At 42.0% G+C, this 22,660-nt stretch overlaps 1 protein-coding gene across 2 annotated transcripts; it reads right to left on the reverse strand.

The window, feature by feature from the left end:
• Positions 1–130: 130 nt before the first annotated feature.
• pkp3a (plakophilin 3a) lies at positions 131–21,890 on the reverse strand. 2 transcript variants are annotated; one of them, XM_061822762.1, is made up of 14 exons: positions 21,723–21,890; positions 16,243–16,420; positions 11,450–11,541; positions 10,271–11,022; positions 9,098–9,221; positions 8,304–8,508; positions 7,223–7,397; positions 6,071–6,188; positions 5,803–5,967; positions 4,914–5,096; positions 4,671–4,824; positions 3,015–3,210; positions 2,790–2,877; positions 131–2,190 (listed from the first exon to the last, which is right to left on the reverse strand). In XM_061822762.1, exons 1-14 carry the CDS (start codon positions 21,723–21,725, stop codon positions 2,149–2,151), a joined length of 2,475 nt encoding a protein of 824 aa, XP_061678746.1. In that variant the 5' UTR covers positions 21,726–21,890; the 3' UTR covers positions 131–2,148. The 2 variants fall into 2 exon arrangements, with proteins under 2 accessions (XP_061678746.1, XP_061678745.1); XM_061822761.1 differs by lacking the exon at positions 21,723–21,890 and having other exon boundaries at positions 16,243–16,835.
• Between the last annotated feature and the right edge of the window lie 770 nt (positions 21,891–22,660).

Consider the following 22,660-nt stretch of genomic DNA (forward strand, 5'->3'; position numbering starts at 1 on the left):
TTTTTCTTTCGGCTTGTCCCGTTAGGGGTCGCCACAGCATGTCATCTTTTTCCATCTAAGCCTATCTCGTGCATCCTCCTTTCTTAACACCCACTGTCCTCATGTCTTCCCTCAAAACATCCATTCATCAACACGACTTACTGTGGTTAAAGATGCTTCTGAGTGCCCAGCAGATGGCAGACTCATGACAGATTAGACTCAAATACACTGCAGTACTCCATAGTTGAACTGTGAACGGCTGGAGTGCAAAGTGCAAAAGTCAACACTGCTGCAGGTCAGCACTTCATTATTTGACCTCAACGTAACTGTGACCTTTGGCCATGTGGGGTTTACATCATGGCACAGTTAGGTAAAATAGGTTGTTATTTGCCTCCTTATGCGCTCATGGATACATTATGAGCCGCGGCGAAACGGGATGCTAAAGAAGGGTGCAGCAGGGAAGGGCTGGAATTATTCCTGTCTGAGCAGGAGAAAATATGTAAACAGGGAGTGGTCGACATGTCAGCCTGTAACAGGCACAACTACACATAGACCTCATTGGACAGATCTGTTTCTTTATTAAATCAGATGGTACAGCTGTGCATGTAGCAAATCCCCCCCATTTTTTTTTTTTAAATACAAAAGATGCCATTCACCATAGTTGTTAGGTCATTTTACGACAGGTATTTCAAAGTGACAAATTACATTCCAGATCTTGACAGGTGTCAAACTATGAGGTGGAACATTTACAAAAATAAAAACCTTTAAGACTAAACAAACACATGAAAACTTGTTAGGGCTGCATTCTTTCAGGACATGCATGGTTTCTCAATCACATATGCACACACGCACACTTTATTACCATTCCAACCTTTTTAAAAATTGCAAAAGCCACAGACAGCATCACAGATTACATACATTTGTAGAATACATGACAGGTTTAGAGGCACACCAAAATCCCAACCTTTCTTAAGCAAAAGTATAAACAATTCATCGCTGGAGTATTCAATTGCAATATATTTTCACTCATTCATACGCATTCATTAGCAGTCCTTGATTACAGTGTATAAAATGTGATTAAGTAAAACGTTCAGCAGTATGTACAAATATAAGTACAGTGGTACGTCTACTTAGGAACGTCTCTGGTTGCAAAAAAATCAGGTTACGAAACGCTACTTTGGAAAAATATTGCCTCTAGTTGCGAAAGAAAATTCAGGATACGAAAGGCAAAAATAGGCGCTGGATTTTCAGCCCCCAAATTCTACCCAACGTAAACATTCTATATCTTGGTTTGAAAGTGGCGTGATAGAGCTGCTCTCCCATTGGCTATCGCCGTAGCAGCTCCTGGCCGTTTATTGGCTAGGAGGGACCTCAATCTCTACCTATGATGCTTTTCATTTCTCCTTGACACTCAGGCATCACCTGAATCACACGTTACTGTACAATGGTAAAGTGCAACTTTTTGTTTTTTCATTTGTGTTTGTTGCATTCATCTTTCTTCAACATAGGCCCCAAGAAACTTTAGTGTGATTAAGTTGTGTGCGTGCGTACATTTGTAAGTATGTTCTCTCTTGGCTATAAAACGTTTGCCTCCTCCTCTTCTGTCCCCCACAATGCCTTTCACTTCTCCGTCACGCTTCTATTCGCATAGTTAAGTCGGCCTACACCAAATGTAAAGGAACACAATTTTTATTATTCTTTACATGATATACTTTGAATGCTTATTTTTTTGGCGGTCAGGGGGCTTGGAACGGATTAGTCTATTTATATTTAAAAAGCGCTCCTACTTACGTAAAGATTCACGTTACGAAACGACTTCCGGAACCAATGAATTTCGTAAGTAGAGGTACCACAGTACGACATTAGTTAGAATATCACTGAATCATAATCTATAGTTTCACATAGTTTTTACATCTGCTTTTATAAAATACATCTCTGAAGCCACACTCCAACACTAGATTATAGTGCTCACATTTGGCAAGCAATAGTGCTACATGCTTGACTTCCTCTCCAATGTCCACAAAGTGTTCCTATCACAAACTTTCTGGCAGATGAAAAATGAGCTTGGGTTATCTCGGAATAGCAAAAAGCCCGATTTGGTCCCTCGACGCCAGTAGACTTCCACTGGTCACAGAAGAAGCAAACTTCTGCGTAATGCTACCTTCCATTTTAGATGGTCGTGTCTGCAAAGTCTGGTCTTGTGAAGCCTTTCTGTAATGTTACAATAGAAAGCAACAGTTATTGAACAAGTATCTTTTAAAATAAACGTTGCAAACAGCATAAGCAGAAAAACTGTCCAGGCTTTCATTTAGGGAGTCACAAAATTCATACTTGACACCACAAGAGGCTATGTTGGATGACTTTTTTCCAGTAATTACGGCTCCCTATCATTGGCTTTTTGTGTGTGTGTGTGTGTGTGTGTAGGCATTTCAGTGCTCTGCCAGGACTTGTTCATTAACACATAAGCTAAATGCCGCACCCGTGGGTGGGGCTAGTCAGAAGCTGCAGAAAGTGAATGACCTACCGAGTACCGGCCGAGATCTGCATGAGTGCACGTCAACGGTTTTTGAACAAGCGCCTTCAGAGAGAATGGCAGAACTACACAGTGACATCTGGCCTACTCAGAAACAGTCTTCTCACTGCGGGTGGGGCTCCATGAAGACACATTCCAATAGGTAGTTGACATAAGGGGGTTTCCGTTACTGTTTTAAACTGAAGTTTAAAATGTGCCTATAAGAATAAAGTGGATGCAAGTATATGTGGAGTACCTTTCTAGGAAAAATATACAATGATACTGAGAGTTTCCATACATTTTTGTAATCCTTGTGGAGTTTCTTGTACTGGAACATGTTGCTGAGCACTGTGGCGGCTGCTTTGGCTGCTCTCATTTTTCCAGAACTGTAACAACAACGAAAAAAGACAAACCTCATATGTCATCAACACTTGTCTGTATGTCAACATATTTGTAAACCTCAGATTAAAATAGAACGCCAGTGGTATTTGTGAACGGTCCGTTTAACCGAGTGTCACCTCACCTGGAGTCGTTGGTATTCTTGATGGCGACCAATTTGGGCAGGCCGTCGAAGAAGCACACATCTCTTGCGGCGACCGAGCTGCACGTCACCAAGTTGTTGAGAATTCCGCAGATGTTGACCACAACGTCGCTGGACGGCTCCTTCTGGTAGCCGTCGGCGGGCAGCTTGGTCACTAGGTTGTTTACTACTTTTGTGGCTGGAAAAAAATAAAAATAAAATACAGGAACTGTTCAATGAGCATGTTTATGAACACCTTTGTTCCTATATGGTTCTGTCACTCATTTAGGATGAAGTCAACTTATATTTATTTGATGCCATCTAGAAGTATTGCTAGGTTTTATTTAATAACAGTTTGGGATCATGAATGCACCTCGTGAATCCACCATTCATTTCCTAATGCGGCTATTAATTGCTGTTACAATGTGCCAGTTCTCCCTGATATTTATTAATTGGTGTAAATGCCAAAAGGTGAGTTCATTGACTTAATATTGTTTGTGTGAAGCGCTTGCGCACATATCTGCGTGCCCGTGTGTGATGTCACATCAGTTTGTGCTGGTGTGTTATTTATACTGGTACTGATGACTAACAGTATTGATGAGCCTCATGTGAAGGTCGTTTGTTTGTGTTGAATAATTTTACCACAAAATACGAGTGGTTTATGTAACATGGGTTCATGAACGTGTACAAACTAGATAAGCACTGTTGACCTTCTCTGTTTTAAGGGCTTTGCTGTTGCTGTCATCTATTCCCAATTATAAATCTTTTTTGAGGGGTGGGGGACACGTCTTAACCCTTTATCACTGCAAAACCTTTCAGGAACGTTCCTATCTATGGATCTTGGTATTCTAAAATAACCTTCATGCATTTCCACCCAAAATAACTTGAGCATACAATGCAGTTCCTCCTCGCATGGAAAATGAATCAAAGTTTAATCGTGATTTTGATTTTGCATTCTCATGAGGATAAAAATGTTATAATCAAGGAAAAATTATTAATCTACCAAGGGGGTGTTGTGCTTCATTATAAAAGCACCATAAATGTAGCAACTGTTAGAAATATCTTACCATTGTTTTTAAAGGTGCCATGTTTTACCAAAACAACTTTGTAGTATTTGGGATGCAATATTGTCTCAATGGTGTCTCAGTAAATGTGAAATTGAATTAAAATCATCCACGTATTCCTGAGAGGTCTGGAAACAGGTCATTTGAATTTCTTGAGCTTATCTACACTACATCACGAGCAAAGATATTCACGTACCGCTCTGCTTCGAGCTAACGCTATCAACAAAGCAAAAGGCAACCAATCTGAGGAAAGCGGGTGGGTTCCCCAGATATGGGTATCGCGGATACAAAACTGAGTCAAAACAGAAGTAACTGTTTATGGGGCCTTTTCTGGAGACTTGCGTGACAAAATCAATGTGCCTTTTAAATGAAAATAACACTTGTATACTAAGTCCAGGTCCGAGAATCATTCAATGGACGTCTAAATAGCCACAGTATGTAACCTTTAACACACACACTTCCTGACCGATTAGGTTATGAACAGTTTTTAAGGCTCGGGTTGATATTCTCAAGCAATGGCGGGGATGGCTTTTTTGGGTTCTGGAACGCATCACCGGTGATAAACGAATTTCACTACATAGAGAAAAAGACTCACCCATGTGATTTTTATCCTTGGCATGGCGCGACAAATTTCGGAGGAAGCCTGTGACAGAACGCAGCTCCAAGTCGTTGTTGCTGCGCAACAGGTCTAATAGAACTGGCACCATGCGCTCCTGGTCCATGGCAACGCGGCTCAGCACTGATGCCCACTGAAGGAACATAAAGAGACAGTTCAGTTGAATTCATCAAAGGTGTTACGTTTGGACAAGGTCTGATGTCTACGTAGCAAAGCGCTGACCCTCTTGTCCCCAGCCGTGATGTTCTGCAGCGCTCCTGCAGCCGCCTCCCGTGTGGTTGAGTTGATCTCGCACTGCTGCAGCACACGGTTGTACAACCCCACGATCTGCGGGTGCCACAGCCACTCCATCCCTTTCGGAGCGCGGGCCACCTCAGTGAACGTGGACAGGTCCTGGTTCCTGCTCTGTGGTTGAGAGAAAGGCGAAAAACATGTTAGGATCAGGGACAAACTGAACTGTTCTCCAAAACGGACAGCAACTTTCAACCTTACAATATTTATGTGTGTTGTACAAGGAAGTACACTTGAACACACCGGTTACATTGTTAGCGTGTATGCTAGCACATGTTTCAGCGGGTATGCAAGCCACCATATGATGGCACTCAAAAGGCAGAGAGGAATAATTGCTTTTTACATCTGTAAGCAGAAGAAGCTTCCATTGGCCCACACACTGCCTGTGTAAGCAGATTATTACTGACAATGTACACACTCACGGTATCACATCGAAACTAAAATTATGACGCCACAGCAAACGGAATAGCATAGCTAGCAAATAATAAAACAAAGACTCGAGAAATAATTGACACAAAACGTGCACATTAAAAGGTATTTACATACTCCCAGCATGCTTTGTGGCACTCAGGACTCCTGCACATTTCATAGGAACTAATTATAATACTAAGCGGCTATTAAGCTGGCAAATGAAGTCATTTCTTCGTGACCTGCTTTGCGATCAAAGGCCCATTGCCGTCAGCCCCTTGTTTGTCATTCAAACAGCTAAATGGGCGGGGCTGGCATAGGACTTTTGATTTTTTCTTTTGTCCACGCCACTGGTTTAAGAGGTTCCTCGTGAAAGTGAAATAGGAGAAAGGGAAATGTCACACGAGCGTACATTGTTGGCCTTCTTGCTCTGAGGAGTGAAGCAGCCGATGGCTTCGTTCTTCCCAGAGTCCTCGGCTCGGCTCGGCCCCTCCAGGCGAAGCAGAGCCGATGGCGGCATCTCGCTGTAGAGCTGGTAGGAGAGGTTCCTTAAAACACACACAGCATTCTCCACCCCCTGAAGGACACACAAACACACATTAATAATTGAACACCTCACAAAGACCAACTAGTTCACAGGTAATTGTTTGAAAAGCAATTCAGAACTCCTGTACGGGCACCTTGTCCTCAGCTTTATTCTCCTCCAGCGAGGCCTTGATGTAGCTCACCAAAGAGTCCACCAGCCCGTGGGTTTGTCTCATCTGCTGACGGGTCTTTTCATTCACTGAGCTCAGATTCCTGTAAGTGAGCAGGCAGAAGGAATGCCAATGCAGGCTTCTTGTAACTCTTTACTCGTTTTTGGAGCCATGTCATGAGTCAACATTCCATTTTCTTCTTTATCTTCCACCAAAACATTGCCAGAGTTTCAAACAGTTTTGGAATACAATCGAGATCAAAATTATTCGTGAAGGTCACACAGACGAACTGATTTATATGTTTTAAGTGAAAGTTATCACATCACAAAGTGTATAAATTCCTGTAAATAAAGTTGTAATTTGATGAGAAAATACATTTGGGCTGCAACTAATTATTTAGTTTATAATTGATTAATTTCTCTTTTTTTTTGATTAATCGATGAATAAGATTAAAAAACAAACTTGTTTAATTTCTATCCCTTTATTTAAAAACATCTGGATAATATTTCACAAAAGAAAATGCACCAAGATGAACTGACTATGATTTAGTTACTAGTTTGTTACTGGTTAAAAACACTTAAAAAAAATTAATAATGTTTGCCAAAGTAAAAGATGTTTGCAAATGTCTTATTTTGGAGGATCTTGTCTCGTGTCACTACAACTATGAATAAATACTTTCTTTTAGCACATAAGGCCTAAATAATTGTCTGAATCCGACATTTCTGGAGACTGGGTAAATATCTTTCCAGGAGAAACCAAATGGAGCGTAAACTCCATGGGCCGCATCAACCAACCAGAAATGATTTCAAGAAATGTTAAAAACTATGTTCTGAATGGGTGGCTGACTTCTCTGAACTACTTCATTGTCAAATTTTGTGACTTTATTCTTTATGTTTTCTTTTATGAAGGTAGGATCGTAGTTTCCTTAATCTTGTGCTTTTTTAAAACAAACAATAGAACTAAAGCAACTGTACGGCTGCAGCGCCGTGAGCCTTTTCAAACACAAGACTGATAAACTTGCCTGACGTTGTGAATGCAAATGTGATGCTGTTTTATACAAAATTATGGTGGAACAAAAAAATGCAAACAAATGAGCATGATGCAAACCAAGCAAGACAATTATCACGTGACGTGTACCTGAGACAGCCAGTGGTGTTGTAGAAGATTTCTGCCTCGGAGGCCGACTGATTAATGCCCTCCGACCCCTCGCTGCCCGACAGTGGGATGAGGATCCTATCGGTCAGATCCGGAAGAGCCTCTCGGGCCAGTTTCTCCTTCAGGGTGTCTTTTGATGAAAGGTTCCACAAAATACCTACACAAAAAAATATGAGGAGCATATGCATAGCAGGTTAGTGTTGGAGTAATACTGCAGTTGAGCTTACGTAAAGTAACTACCAGTCTTGAGTTTAAATTAAAAATTGTCCAATAAGAGCAGGCATAAGAATGATAATGGGCCATGTTTTTCTGCTTTGTTTAAAGTCAATATTAGTCCATTTTAACTCAAAATTGCACAACTGTAGGTAATGGGCAGGGTGATCGACCTTATTACTCCACAATGACATTTAGAATGTGATTTTAGCTAGCTGCAAATCACGTTTTTGGCTAAAGGAGTGAAAGCATCAGATGTACGCTCAATGAATTCATAAAGACGTCACCTTAATTGATTTAAATTGTTCCAGCATGTTTCTCAACAATTTTTGTAAACATTTTATTGAACTGTTGTGCTTTTATTTTAAAGGCCAGACTTTACCAAGTACAGATTGTTTACAACGATCTATTAAAAATGTGACTCTGGATCAAATGTTACTTTACAGTAGAAGTTAATAAGATCATACATAATGATACTTAATTGGCTGTTCAAAATAAGACAAACAAATGAGAAACAGAACAAATATTGAGCTAAAGCCAATATATAATAGAGCCGTAGTCTATCTTACTGTCGTCTTACTGAACAACTGTACAAATAAAAGAGCAACAGATAACAAAAAGTGAGAAGGCCATAAGAGGGAGTGGGGGCCGGGGGTATGTCATGGTGACAGATTACAACTAGATCCTAAAGTTTGTTTATATTAAAATTAAGATTAAAGGGTTCCACAGGCTTAATGAGTAAGACTCAACGAGATCAAGTTGCTTCCCTCAAGTACTTGGGAGGAGATGAGGCCGAAAACAACAAGTTCAGTTCTGCAGGTTGTGTCATGTCTGGAGTGCAAGTTCCTACCGGTGATGTTCTTTTGGAGCTCGTCGTCGGGCTCCTTGAGAGCCTCCACCAGCTGGGGGATGCCACCCTCCTCGATCAGGGCCACCTTATTCTCCATGTTCTCGTAGATGAGGTTGCGTGTGGCACCAGTGGCATAGCGCTGCACTTCCTGATTCTCAGAGTTGAACAGCTTCACCAGCTCACTGATGCCCTTGGATTGACGGACCTTGAAACAAGAAGGGAGGACTTGACATTAATTTTGAGTTGAGATGACTGGCTTTCATGGCAAATAAAATTCAGGTTCTTTTAAGATCAAAACCCCTGTATTTGCGTGATCACATACAGTGTATATGGACATTTTTAAAAAATCAGTTTGCTAAAGATTCTACATTCAAGAGGGTGTGCATGTATGTTCTTTCCTAGAAAAGGGGTATATCACTGGCCCAACGGGAACAGTCACAAGCTATTTTTGGCCTCAACTCATTTATTTCCTGCACTTTTTGTATGGAGGAAAGAATTGCACTTTTAAAAGAGCTCTAACATCATCATCTATTTCCAATGGAAACCACTAACGAACTCCTCCCAACACTGAACAACCAGCTGAAAATAGAAATCACAATGGCAAAAAGGGAGATGCTAAAATGTTTTCTGCTTCATTATGTAGACCTGCCATTTGACACCATACTGATATATGGAACGCGCCTTCCAAAATGAAGGAAGCAAAATGAATTCTTGCGGTTTGAGTTCTTCAACAACATTTTTCTGAGAGATTAGCCTGAGGAAGCCCTACCACAAAGATCATCTGTTTATCGTACCTCATTTTTGGCGTCGCTATCATTGTAGCACTCGTGTTGAATGTAAGCTGCACCCAAGACCTGCAAATCAGGATCCGGTTCTCGCAGGTACTGCACAGCTCTGGCCATGTCCAAAGTTTCCATCCTGTTCAAGAAACACAAGAACTTAACCAAGATGGTAGCTATTCTTGCACAAAATATTACTTGGACTGGCTTTTTATCAATAAAGCAAGCAAAAGCAGCAACATTAATCTCAGCAAGATGTTTTTTTATTGCATGGATCAGTGTGATAAATGGCCACTAAATCTCACAGATGTGCAAATGCACTGGTCTAACCACGCCATGTGGGCTGTTTGAAACGCGAGGCTTGAAACGGAGCTACCACACCCAAAACCAGTCCTACAGCTAAGAAGCCAGGTCACAATTTAGCAGAGTTACTGGTAAGACTCAGCACTTACAAAGGACGCACATTGCAAATATGGGACCCCACGATGTCTTTGCCCACAAACAATGTCATCACGGTCCATTACAATCAATTAAAAAAAGAATCGGTCACCATTGCGAATGTTCACATGGCTTGTGAAGGGGTGATCCTTGCGCCAAGGAAGAATTACAATTACATTTTTGCGCTGATCTGCATAATGGTGCTGACTCTACCCCCCCCCCCCCGACTCCCACCCACCCTCACGTATGATATATTTTTATTCCAGCACTTGCTAGTTGCCGCTTTCAAGGATATAACCCAGTTTTAGAAACATTTTCTACAAACTACAAGAGTTAATTAGCTAGTTAGTTGGTGAAATACTGCAAATACTGACGATGGTACTGAGGAAGATAACAAGGCTGACGCCGTCACTAAGCTCATTTCCGTTCTGTAACTTAACAAAACGGAGATGAGCAGAAAATTAGCAACTCATTTCCTGAGAAGTTAGTAGGTTGGTACTTTTACTTTAATACTACATTTGGATTTCATTGGGAAATTTTTATTTTTAATTTTTTTACCCCTTTGTCATGGCCACTATTGTACCAAATATTTTATGTTGAAGATAAGATCGATTGTATTTAGTGTAAAATTAATATATTGTCCCAATCAACAAATCCTCACAATCACAAGATTCAGTGATAGTAGAAAAACTAGCCCTTCACAGATGACATCTTATGATCATTAGGAATAAATAACGGTGAGCGACTTACCCAGCGAGGTTTCCCATGCTTCCGATCCCCATCTGCCCGTTGAAGACGTCAACACCTCGGCCCACACTCTGCATGCTTTTGACCGACATAGCCCGGGAAATGGTACTCTGACGCCGCTGCATCGCTAAATTCCCCTGGGAAGCGGAGGACATTCCTGGGCCTATAAAGCCCGAGTCAATTTTGTCCATCCCCCCTCCGAGCATGCTGGAAGCGCTTGACATCTGGCGCTGCAGGGTCCCCGACATGGAGCCCATGCTCATCCGGTTTCGCTGGTTAATCCTGCTAATGGTGCGGTAAGCCGGACCTTTGTAGGAACATTGCTGGACCATCCCCATGTCCATGTCAGCACCACGTGGGATGGTGCCGCTGTGGGATCGACGCATGGACACCGGTAAGGTCATGGAGCCTGCCCCTTGCCTCATCTGAGTGGAATAGCCATTGGTTTGCACGTACTGGCGGTTGAAAGTGGCATCACGGTCGGAGACCATGCTGGCGCCGTCACTGCCGTCCAACATCCAGGCATTTGCCGGCATGGTCTGCTGCCTCATGGCGTGCAAGGAGACAATTTCCGGTTCCATGCGGGACTGGTGCCGATTCCCTTGATAAGTGCCCATGTGGACATCTTCACGGTAATAACCTCCGCCGCCTCCGACTCCGACTCCTCCGCCGCCAACGCTGATCCTGTTGTACTGAGCCATGTCTGGGCCGGCTGAGAGAGAGCTAAAGCCAGACCTCTGTGATATCTGCGGTGTCTGGTGATGAAGAAGGGAGCGAGTGTTACACTTCAACGTGGCGGGAGTGTTACTTATTATGATCTGTGGGCTGCGTATGTGGGAGAATGCATTTGCGTCACCGAGTGCACGGAAACCTTATCGGTTTCCCAATATCGTATGGGATGTAACCACTAAAGGTCAAAGGTTATTCATTTCTCATATACTGTTCAGGGTTCAAAAATGCCATGTCTGCATTTCCCCATGTCTTAACTCTACTTAAACTATTCCAGTGAGCTCCTGCTGAAAGAGTAAAATTGGAATCTAGAGGGTGGATTTGAAACCCCGGAGGTGAGCCTTCCACGGGGGTCTGTGAAATACCACACATGCCAGTAGTGGGACCGCTCACACTTTACAATCTAGGTGGTGAATGCATGCTCACAGCAGGACATCATGGGGAAATACTCACCATAGTCCTGGAGCCCGAGAACATGTAGGACGACTTGGAGCTGTAACCGGGATTGTACGTCTGGTATTTCATCGTGGAAGACCCACCGTAGTCTGGGGTAAAACAATGACAAGTCATTACTACAATATCACGCTGATGTCAATTGTACAAGTGCAAGGTTATTCATAGCAGCCACCTGTCATATCTCTTAAATCGTTCACCAAAATATTTCACATGGCGGAAGAAAAATGCGTATATAGAGCAGCAAATTTCACATTTCTACTTGAAATCCATTTGTGTTTTGAAAAAACCCAGTAAACTACTCTTTTTGTTTTTCTGCTAAAAGTTTTAGTGACTAAAAAGCATGACAGGGCAGGAGAAAAGATTCCAAACAGGTCAACTAAGACAACTAGAAGCTTTCCCCATAAAGAGCTCTACCAAGCACTTAAATTCCCATAACTGGCTCAGTTCATATGAATTTCCTTTTTTTTTTTTTTTTTTAAATTTTACGTGTAAGGCGCTTCATAAATGCTGACTCACCCGCTTACGGTTTTTGAGCTGGCCACTGAGAGGTCAAAACAGTTTGGAAATTAGGACTCATCCATTTCTTTTGAAAGATATATATACACATATACTGTAAATGTTTGTAATGGTAACACTCAGCACGCACTTGATTTGGTACACATTGCACTAGAACCATATAAAAAAAAATCATGATTACACAAAAGGTAATATTCAGTTTTGGTAAACCCTCTTAATTTAACACAATATTTTTCTGGCTTTTACTGATGTATGCTATTTATCAGTCCTCGACCGTAGTAAGTTTGGACAGTCCCTGCAAGATATTTTTTTCTCAAAAGGCGGCATGGTGAATCAGCTGGTAAAGTGTTGGCCTCACAGTTCTGAGGACGTAGGTTCGATCCCAGCCCCGCCTGTGTGGAGTTTGCATATTCTCCCCGTCCCTGCGTGGCTTTTCTCCGGGCACTCTGGTTTCCTCCCACATCCCAAAAACATGCAACGTTAATTGGACACTCTAAATTGCCCATAGGTGTGATTGTGAGTATGGCAGTTTGTCTCTATGTGCCCTGCGATTGGCTGACAACCCGTTCACGGTGTACCCCGTTTCCTGCCCTTTGACAGCTGGGATAAGCTCCAGCACTCCCATGACCCTCGTGAGGCTAAGCGGCAAAGAAAATGGATGAACTCTCCAAATTCAATTCAATTCAACTGAGTGTGCATGAACAAAGATCCTTTTAAAAAACATTATCATTACAATCATGGCGAAGAGGAGGCTAACGCCCATGCATGAGGAGTCAAATGTGCACGCAGGGGCAAAAGGCTTTTCGTCTCTCATTGATGTTTGTTTTCTGTTTATAACAAGAACACAAAGACTCCCTCATCTTTCTCAGCAGTCACAACACAAAATATGTAACAGTATCTATTCAAATAAGCGAATCAACCGAGGAGAGCAAAGCGTCTCCAATGCAGTATAGCAATCCAATTCCATTTAGTTCTGCTGTATGTGCCTATCAAAAACACCTCGCGGGCCTGGTTTGGACAAAAGCCTTGCAACACACCTCTTAATCAATGAATAGGGCCCTTTTATGTCCCACGCAGTGCGCAAAGCAAGCTCCATAAAGACATGACTGGGTGGGTTTGGTATTGAAAATCTTGTGATGAAGTAGAACACATAATTTACGGCTCTACAGTTGTTGTTTTTTTTAAATGACATCAGTTTGATCCTGCAACAAATCTTTTTTACCATCATTTCCTTTGAGAATGTTTTCATTTTTTAAATACACGACAGTAAGACCAAATGGCCCTTTGAGGTTCCACTGGTCTTTCTCCTTTTTACTTTGAGTCAAATAAATGTGTAGGGGTCCAAATACTTTTGCCATTAAAGTGACATATTTGCAATTATAAAAGGGACCAGATTAAAGAGAGAGATCATCATGACCATACAGGAATTTAGTGTTGCAACACTTGACAGTGTAGTTTACGCTAATGTCAATGAGCAAGTCAAAGTGCAAGGTAGTCACAAGGAAGCAGTTGCAGTCTTCGAAGTCCAAATGGTGACTTGTTTTAAAGTTTTGTTTTGTTTTGTTTTTTATCCAGTCCAAACATGCAAGTTTGACTCTTTACCTAAAAGGAAAAGTGAAGTGTCGAGTACCGTCATACTTGACTCGTACACACACGGCAAACCGGTCTGTGCAGGGAAGAAAGATGACTGCTCTGTCCCTGTACCCGCCCCCGCCGGGCAACACCCAAGCACACCTGAGCTGCCACACAAAACTGGCACCCTGGTCGCGTTCCTCATTTTAATCTCAGAAATGATTAATTTCTTTCACTGGCTAATGTTGCACCACAGCTTCCCTTTCCTCTGACGTGGATATTTACAGGAAGCATGTAATGCAGAGGCAACAGGGGGGGGGGGGGGGGGGGGGCTTTCCTTGTAAATTCTGACTTTGAACACTCACTGCTGTTTTCTCAATAACGAGTGCCTCCCGAGCCACTGCTTGTTGTGGTAAGTCTTGTGCAAGTTGCAAAAGAAGGTGTATGACGTGAGATAACTAAGAACTGGATGTTTTCCTCTCACCAGAGCAGTCATGTTTACATCACAATACAATCTTTAGAAACTACTTTACACCCATTCGCCACTGGGAAATTTAACCAAAGGCAGAAGAGAGTTTAGGATGAACACAACGTGACGTAATTTGCATGGGGGCTGAGAGACAAAATCAAGCTTTCATGCATGAAACCACAAACAATGTTGTAAACACATTTGTAATTGCGATAATATGGTTGAGCCCTCATACCATTAGCCTATTAGTTCAATTGCCTAGATCACCTTTTTGGTTGCCAAAATTATTTTTATAAAGATTCTTAGTCATCCAAGGTCAGGGTAATCGACAAAGGTTGAACCAAGGCAATCAGACTCTTCTTTGTTCAATTTGTTGTGTGTCGTTCCCCCCCATAAAACATTAAAAACCATATCTAGCAATTATGCACAAAATAGATTTACAAATGCTCACGTAAACGCAACGTGTTAAAGCTTAAATTCAAATTCAGCCGTGTGGCCCATTTTTACATTTTTCATTTGATCTTGAAATCGAAATCAGGTTTTGCTTTTTGTTTTCACTTTTGTGTGCGTTAGATTTAAAAATAAAGGAACGAATGAATGATGCACAGATTCAGGAAGTATAAGAACTTGTAACCTTTCATTTCCCTTTTGGAGACCCCTGATTTATGTAACACCTCATCGTTGTCAAGCTTCTTGACAACACAGCCATCGCAGATGAACAAGACAACAACATCCTGTTCTCACAACACCGTCACCTTCCAGGTGTCTGTCTGAGTGTCTCGTCTGTCTCGGCCTCGAACGCTTGACTGCGAGCAGAAACTCCGACCAGCTGTCCAGACTTTCACACACTTTCACCTCACTCTGCTATCACAGGAACATTCATGAAAGCCATACTTGTTGCAGCCTGTTAAACATTAACCCTTTAACATGCGCAGCTTGCGAGAAACTCAGGTTGTTGTTGTTGTAAGAACCTGCAGACAACCTGAATGAACACATTCTGTGATTAGTCGATCGTGTTTTATGCAAACTTTGCACCTTCAAATGTCGCTGAAATATTATCTTTTACGACATTTCCTTTGTTACTGTATTTTGAGATGTAAATGGTATTTTCTGGGACTCTAATCGTATACAAGTAAACCAACATGGCAAGATCGATTGAAATTGAATAAATAACTTTGGTTTCGTTGGTAGTACAAATTATCATTGCTTGCCAGTGTTTTCAATCCATGGAGATGTAAGACAGCCATCCAGCTTTAATCAGGACCATAAAAATTTTATAACATCGGAAGTCCTCTATTAGGTGATCCAACACCACATTGACTGTTTGTGTATAAAAATATATTATTTGGGGTGTGTTGTGATGATTATGTTTTTTATTCCATCTATATTTAAGGTTCTTTTTTGATAGCTTGCTGGAAGGTTTTTTTTTTTTTAAACCACAACTTATCAGGGGTTTCAAACCAGTGACATTTTTTATGGTTACTTTATTTTATTAGGCTACGTTGGAAAACACGGTTGCTAAACCTCATGTTTAGGTGCTTCTTATGTTTTCGCAGAGTAATATAACTAATTACTACCTATTTATCGCTGTTGACATTTCAGAGCCAAAACCTGTTAGGTTAAATATTTTTGCAAAAGCTTGACCAATCTAAAGTGTTGAGATTTGACTCTCTCTTTGACGACCCAACTGCTTAATAAACGCCATTTTTTTCATGGCTTCATGATTGTGCACATTTCAACATTTCAATTTCAGAAAGGAAAAAGGTGCAGGTACAACGAAGTTTCCCCCCAATAGCCCTGAGAAGGGTTGCGTCAGGAAGGGCATCCAGCATAAAAATTGTGCCAAACATATTTGTGCGTTCATCTGAGATGTGGCGACCCCGAAAGGGACAAGCCGAAAGTAACCTCCACTTTTGTCAAATTAACTGGCATATTTGCTCAAGGTTAATGGTATTAAAAAGCTTAGATTTTAGGTGTGTACGTTTTGTATTTCTTTCAAAAACTTTATTTAAATGTTAGGAGTAACATTCACACAGGTCGCTACTTTATTTTTCACAATAAATAATAAAACACAGGTTGCGAACATTTTTCAACTGTTAAATTCAACCACAGGCTGACTACCTGTCAAAATACAAAAATAAATAAATGAAAAAAAGACTAAAACTATTCTCATTAGGTGGTTCTGACCTACAATTGAATTACATTTCATAAGACGGACTAGTTGTTGTTTTACCTGACATGGCGGAGGAGGACGCGGAGCCATTGTGACGCGGAAGCGTGGACTTCTCGGCCAGCCGCATCTGAACCTGCTGCTGGACTCGGCGAACCCTCGACACCTCGTCCGCGGTAGAGTTGCCACTCCCGAGGTGGATTTCAGACGGGAGGCCGTAGGTGGTGACCGAGTTGTTGGGCTGTAAAGCGGACAGGAAGACATTCTCAGAGGCCGCAGTGCTCATGTTGGGGAGGGAAAAAAAAAATAGCGCGTCCCGGCGCTGTGGTGGCAGAGTGTGAGTGTGGAGGCGCACTGAGGCTGCCGGACTCAGCAGAGGTGCACTGGGAAGGGGCGGAGCCTAAGGACGACTCCAACCTGGCGGCGTGCGAGGACTCGACACACGCAGGTGAGAGCGACGTAACTTCTTACGTAATAACACATTCGTGCAGAGGTGCGATAAGTAAACGTAAGATACACTTATTTATATATACACACATGAAACGCTCCAGTAAATTTAGGAGTAGGTTACTGATTCAACTCCCAGTGAAAGTTTAAAAAAAAAAACGCAAAACATTGTAATCAGCTGTGTCAATTCTGTCAAAGTAGAGTCAAATCCCACACGAGCAAAATCCGATCCTTTTCCTTCAGTCCTTATTGAGCCTATAGACTGTTTTCAACCACGTGACTACATCCGGGGTGGGGGGGGGGGGACTGGCCATGTTGGATGGTTCACTCAACTGACTGCGCTGCTCATCCTAATGATTTTGCATATAGACCGGAGTTACACAAATGTTCGTACGACTGTTAAAAGCGACGCAAGATGGCTAAAAAGACTTTGGAAAGTTATCGGTGCTCATGAGATGTTGTTTCAAGAAACCGTTACGACAAGAAGTGCACTTTGATCGGCAACATCAACCCGGATGCCTTGGAGAAACACTAATGGAGCACACAGCTGTGGGCGTCGGTAACCGATTCAGACATCGTCCACTATCTCCTCTTCTCAACAAGCACTTATACCGTTGACTAACTAAAGAATTACAAAGGTCTGGAGGCCTACAACCAATTCGTCTTTGGCTGGGTTCGTCATGCGGCGGTATCCATTGTAAGCACACTGCTAAGGTTAGTGTGGCGCACAATGCATTTTAAATATGTATCGCGTGATGATAGTCAGTGTTGTGTTAAATTATGTTGATTATACCAACAAAAGAAGTGTAGATTATTATTTTCTTTTGTTACCAAGAGAGAGAGAGAGGTTCAACCGGGACAAGTCCCAGGTGGAGCCCGAACCTTTTTCTCCACTTCCATGGCTACACTTTTAACTCAACTCACGAAACAGCTAGTGGTGCGGTAACACCTTTTTGCAAACTTATAATAATGAAACAGAAATACAGATTTTGGAGACATGTATTGCATTCACACATGAGTATTGTGCTTGGCTGCTAGATCGGGTCTGCTAATACGAGACAGCCACAGTTGTCGCCGTTTGGTTGCTAAGTGCTCCGTCTTCTCGCACTGGTTCTTGATCACAGCTGGCAGTCGAAAGAAAGGCGCTTTAGAACGCCCGTTTGAGCAACTGATAACATAGCATTGCGCCCCCATTCATGCGCCCTTCTTAAATGGTTCCTGGTTAGTTACGTGTGTTTACGTGAATTCACCAAACCAAGATGGCGCCCGGGTTCTAAATCCTGGGCTGGTCCCCAGCCAATCAAAGGGCACATAGGGACAAACAACCAAGCACATTCACACCTCGAACAATTTAGTCTTCAATGAGCATCACAAAGACGCAGTGTTGTTGTGAAGGGAAGGTCCATCCATCCATTATCTGAGCCACTTATCCTCACAAGGGTCACAGAAGCGCTGGATCCCATCCCAGCTAACGTCGGGGAGGAGAAGAGGTACACCCTGAACTGGTCGCCAGCCAATCGCAGGGCGCATAGAAAGAAACAGACATTCATGCTCACTATCACACCTAAAGGTAATTTAGAATCTGCAATGAATGCATGTTTTGAGGTTGTGGGAGGAAACCAGAGTGCCCGGGGAAAAGCCACACAGGGTCGGGGAGAACAAGCAAGCTCCACACAGGCGGGGCCGGGATATGAAACCCAGTTCTGAGAACTGTGAGGTAAATGCTCTAACAAGTCGCGCCACCGTGCCGCAAGCATAGATTATTATTTTGTTGGAATTACACAAATAATAACTCAGTAACAAAACATGATGAAATGTAGGTCCTAAATGAATCCATCCATTCATCCATCCATCCATTTTCTTAGACGGTTATCCTCACGAGGGTGGCGGGAGGCCCTAAATGAATAATGGAAAATGTCTTTGTTGCATTTATGTGTAGAGAAGGTGGAAACAGTCATACCATGTAGACCAAATGACAAATGTGTATGATTGAAAAAGTATCGCTTCATATCACAAACCAAATAAGTGAATGTTCCATCCATCCATTTCCTTAGCCGCTTATCCTCACAAGGGTCGCGGGAGTGCTGGAACCTATCCCTGCTGTCAACGGGAAGGAGGCAGGGTACACCCTGAACTGGTTGCCAGCCAATCGGAGTGAATGTTCCATAAAAGCCCCAAATTATATTGCTGAAACTCAAATGTCAATATTTTTTGTAGGTGCTAGTACTGAGATTATAAAGTTAAAGTCAGAAAAATCGATGGCACCACAGGGTGGCGATTTGAGGTCATAATTAGAAAATATGATTGAAACTATGGCAGAATGGCACATGACCAGAGAGACACAATCACTGGCCTCCATTTTAGAAGTAATCTAAAAATAAATAAATAAAATCTATATTTTTGCGGCTAGTTTGAAACTAGGGCGTATTAAATGCAGATGTCACTTTTCAAATAGTAGAAGGCAAAAGTTGTCAGGAAAAGCCCTACTCAAATAAAGTACTGATAGCGGAAAAATGTACTTACAAAGAAGTTCTTCACCTCTGAGTAAAGATTGGCAAACACTGTTTGGTTTGTAAGTCAGCATGTTGAATATTTTTAAAGTTAATATGTCTAAATGAATAGTTGGTTTGGTTATAGATAGATGGATGGATAGATAGATAGATAGATAGATAGATAGATAGATAGATAGATAGATAGATAGATAGATAGATAGATAGATAGATAGATAGATAGATAGATAGATGATAGATAGATAGATAGATGATGGATGGATGGATGGATGGATGGATGGATGGATGGATGGATGGATGGATAGATAGATAGATAGATAGATAGATAGATAGATAGATAGATAGATAGATAGATAGATAGATAGATAGATAGATAGATAGATAGATAAGATGTAGTGCATACAATACGTGCTTTTAATTTATTTTAAAAATACATAGTTTGGCCAGCCAACACGAGACGCAACATTCGGTAGCGAGGCACAGACGTCTGCCCGGGTGATTCATCGCGTGCAACTTTCTGGCTCCAGTTTGTTTAAGACTAGACAGGATGCTCCCCTTTAAGACTCAACACTGGAAATCCACACTGTGATGTCATCATAATACATTTTTACTTTGAAAAAAAAAAATCTGTTTTTCATGTTACAAAAAGGTCTCCCGTCGCGGTTGGTTTTATGTGACTGCGTGGTCACGAGTTGCAAACAATCACTTTTAATCCCATCACGTTTGGAAATTTTCATTATCTTTTAGTTTGCATTATGAACTCACTAATTACTAAAGTATTTTAGTGATTATTATTGTATTGTTAAATGAATACCTGTTGTATTTAAGAGGACCCACCTTTTCATACTTGGCTCATCCTGTCGCTCATATTTCATCTCATTTGCTCTGATGACATTGGAGGGGTGTCCCTAAATACTGACTATTATATTAGTTATTGTATAGTTATGAATGACCTAAATCAAGCAGCAACAATGTTCTCACTTTCCTCTCTGTGGTTTTTCTTCATTCTTTAGGCACATGTCTCTTCCCGTCAATAACATCTCACGTAATAAGGTATAATCTGATAACGTAATAGTTAGACTTATTGTGGCTGAATACTCAGTGGTAAGTGATCGGATGGGAGCCGCGTGTGTGTGTGTGTGTGTGTGTGTGTGTGGTGTGTGTGTGTGTGTGTGTGTGTGTGTGTGTGTGTGTGTGTGTGTGTGTGTGTGTGCGTGTGTCTGCGTGTCAGGAAACAGACTATCTTTCCTGCAAAACTGGCTCATCAAATGAGTCACATTGAAAGTTTTGGTTCTCAAAGTTATCATCAACAAACCCCAGGATGCCCGTTGTCATTATAACTATTTGAAAGTTTTACATGGTTTGTCGAAATAAATTTTTTGAATCAAACAAAGTGTATTTTGAGTCAAAGTTACACCTTACACGTTCAACACACGGTTTACCCAATACTGCACGTACACACAATGACCAGCGGCACCAGTTCATCATAATATATTTTGTAGAATTTCAGGCATATCAATTAGAATTTGACCTTATGTGTGAATCGCAAACAGGTACAAGGTGTGGCGCAGTCGTTAGGCGACTCCACACCCAACTTTTATCTGGAATGTGTTACTATGAGTCAGTATGCGAACAGCAAGCAAAGAGCATGTTTGTATATGCCTGAATGGTTGGGGGCCTCTTTGAAATATCACTGCCGTACAAAAATACTGTCACACGCATGGATTTATGCTCCAGATTCCACTTTTGACAGCAATTCTAAATAAAACTATCCATCCATCTTCTTAACCGCTTATCCTCACGAGGGTCGCGGGAGTGGTGGTGCCCATCCCAGCTGTCAACAGGCAGGAGGCGGGGTACACCCTGGACTGGTCACCAGCCAATCGCAGGGCACATAGAGACAAAGAGCCGCGCTTACAATCACACCTCGGGGCAATTTAGAGTGTCCAATTTGTGTTGCATGTTTTTGGGGTGTGGGAGGAAACCGGAGTGTAGGGAGAAAACTCACGCAGGCACGGGGAGAACATGCAAACTCAACACAGGCAGGGCCGGGATTGAACCCGGGACCTCAGAACTGTGAGGCCAACATTTTCCAGCTGAGTCACCGTGCTCCCTAACTAAAACTAACTCGAAGTTATAAAGATTTGATCATTTGAGTTGAAGCATGATTCCACCCAAATTCTTTGCTGATTAAAAACCAGGTGATAATGATCTATTTTTAAACTGAAGTATCCTACATGTGGAACAATAAAAAGTAATAATAAAACACTTTAATCTTAACTGAAGGACATGTGGTGAAGATATATAGTAACGCAAATATTCAAAAAAACGAGTAATAAACTAAATATACTGAGAAATAAACAATACACTGCACTTTACAATACCTTTCTACAGTTAAAACTGTGAATGAACTATTTAAATGGGAGTCTTGCATCGAGAAGTGAATGTACATCCATTTCTCAAAATGCCCCTGGATTAACATGTACGTGTTATCAGGGTGAAATTCTTCACAAAAGGAATACTCACAGGAATTGGGAATAAAACATACATCAGATATACGCGCTCGTTAATAAAAGGCTGACCTACCATGACCGCTGAGGTTCAGCTGATTGTGGATTTTATGCAACTTCTTGTTCCCAAGCAGGTGATCAGATATGCTGAAATATCCTTCCAACGTATTAATTGTTGTACATCATCTATGTGAACTGTAACCGCCCTCAAAAAATTCAAATCTGGCTACATTTAAATACGAGACAGGCCGCGAACAAAAGATGAGTCAGCGAGGAGCCAGTGACAGCACGGCAGGGCGTGTCACCGCAACGTCGCAGGGGAGTGAGAGTACATGGCGACAGAAAACGAGAAGTGAGAGCCTAAAGAATGTGACGCTTCTCTAGAAGATGTGGGAAGTCTGCCTGTGAAGTCAGGTGGGATTCTGGCTCTGTTTTGCTGAATAGCGTGCTTTTATTAATAGTCTTTCGCACGCTGCTATTATTTTGGAGGCTGTCACAACATTTGTCAATTGATGACTCAGGACGACATCTCTACGGCCGTTCTCCACCCCGTTCCCACCAAGTGAGTGACAGAAATCCGCCAAGCTTGATCTCATCGCTGTTACTCACTCAAGTCAGGGTGTGTTTCAGTTTGATTGATAAGCTTGTTTTCGTAAGATATCTCACACCAGAGGGGAGAACTGCTGTGGATCAGTTGGTACAGCGGACTGTCTGGGGACCGAATGGTCACTTGTTCAAATCCTGGCCCCGACTGTCTGTATGTCGAAGCGTCCTTGGGCAAGACACTGAAGACTAATTTGCTCTCATTTGGCCTGGTAACGGCAGAAGCCGCCCATTGGTGTGTGAATGGCTCAATGTGAAGCTTCGTTAAGTGCTTTTGGCACTCTGATGGTGGAGATTTCAGGGCAGTCCATTTACCACTTACCAGTTTAACCGTCCACCCCAGTTACTGCTTTCTGTCTGTTAGTCTGGTCTATTGACCTACCGAGGATACAGTATCTGCTCGATATAAAT

Source organism: Syngnathoides biaculeatus, chromosome 6 (genome assembly GCF_019802595.1).
Source record: "Syngnathoides biaculeatus isolate LvHL_M chromosome 6, ASM1980259v1, whole genome shotgun sequence".
NCBI classification, from domain to species: domain Eukaryota; kingdom Metazoa; phylum Chordata; class Actinopteri; order Syngnathiformes; family Syngnathidae; genus Syngnathoides; species Syngnathoides biaculeatus.

Excerpts from the sequence above, each read along its gene's own strand:
- pkp3a (XM_061822761.1), bottom strand. The coding sequence starts at position 16,465 with ATGAGCACTGCGGCCTCTGAGAATGTCTTCCTGTCCGCTTTACAGCCC. Across the intron at positions 7,398-8,303 it reads GCTCCAAAAGAACATCACCG|GTATTTTGTGGAACCTTTCA; the intron begins GTAGGAACTTGC and ends TTTTTTGTGTAG. Across the intron at positions 2,878-3,014 it reads AAGAATACCAACGACTCCAG|TTCTGGAAAAATGAGAGCAG; the intron begins GTGAGGTGACAC and ends TTGTTGTTACAG.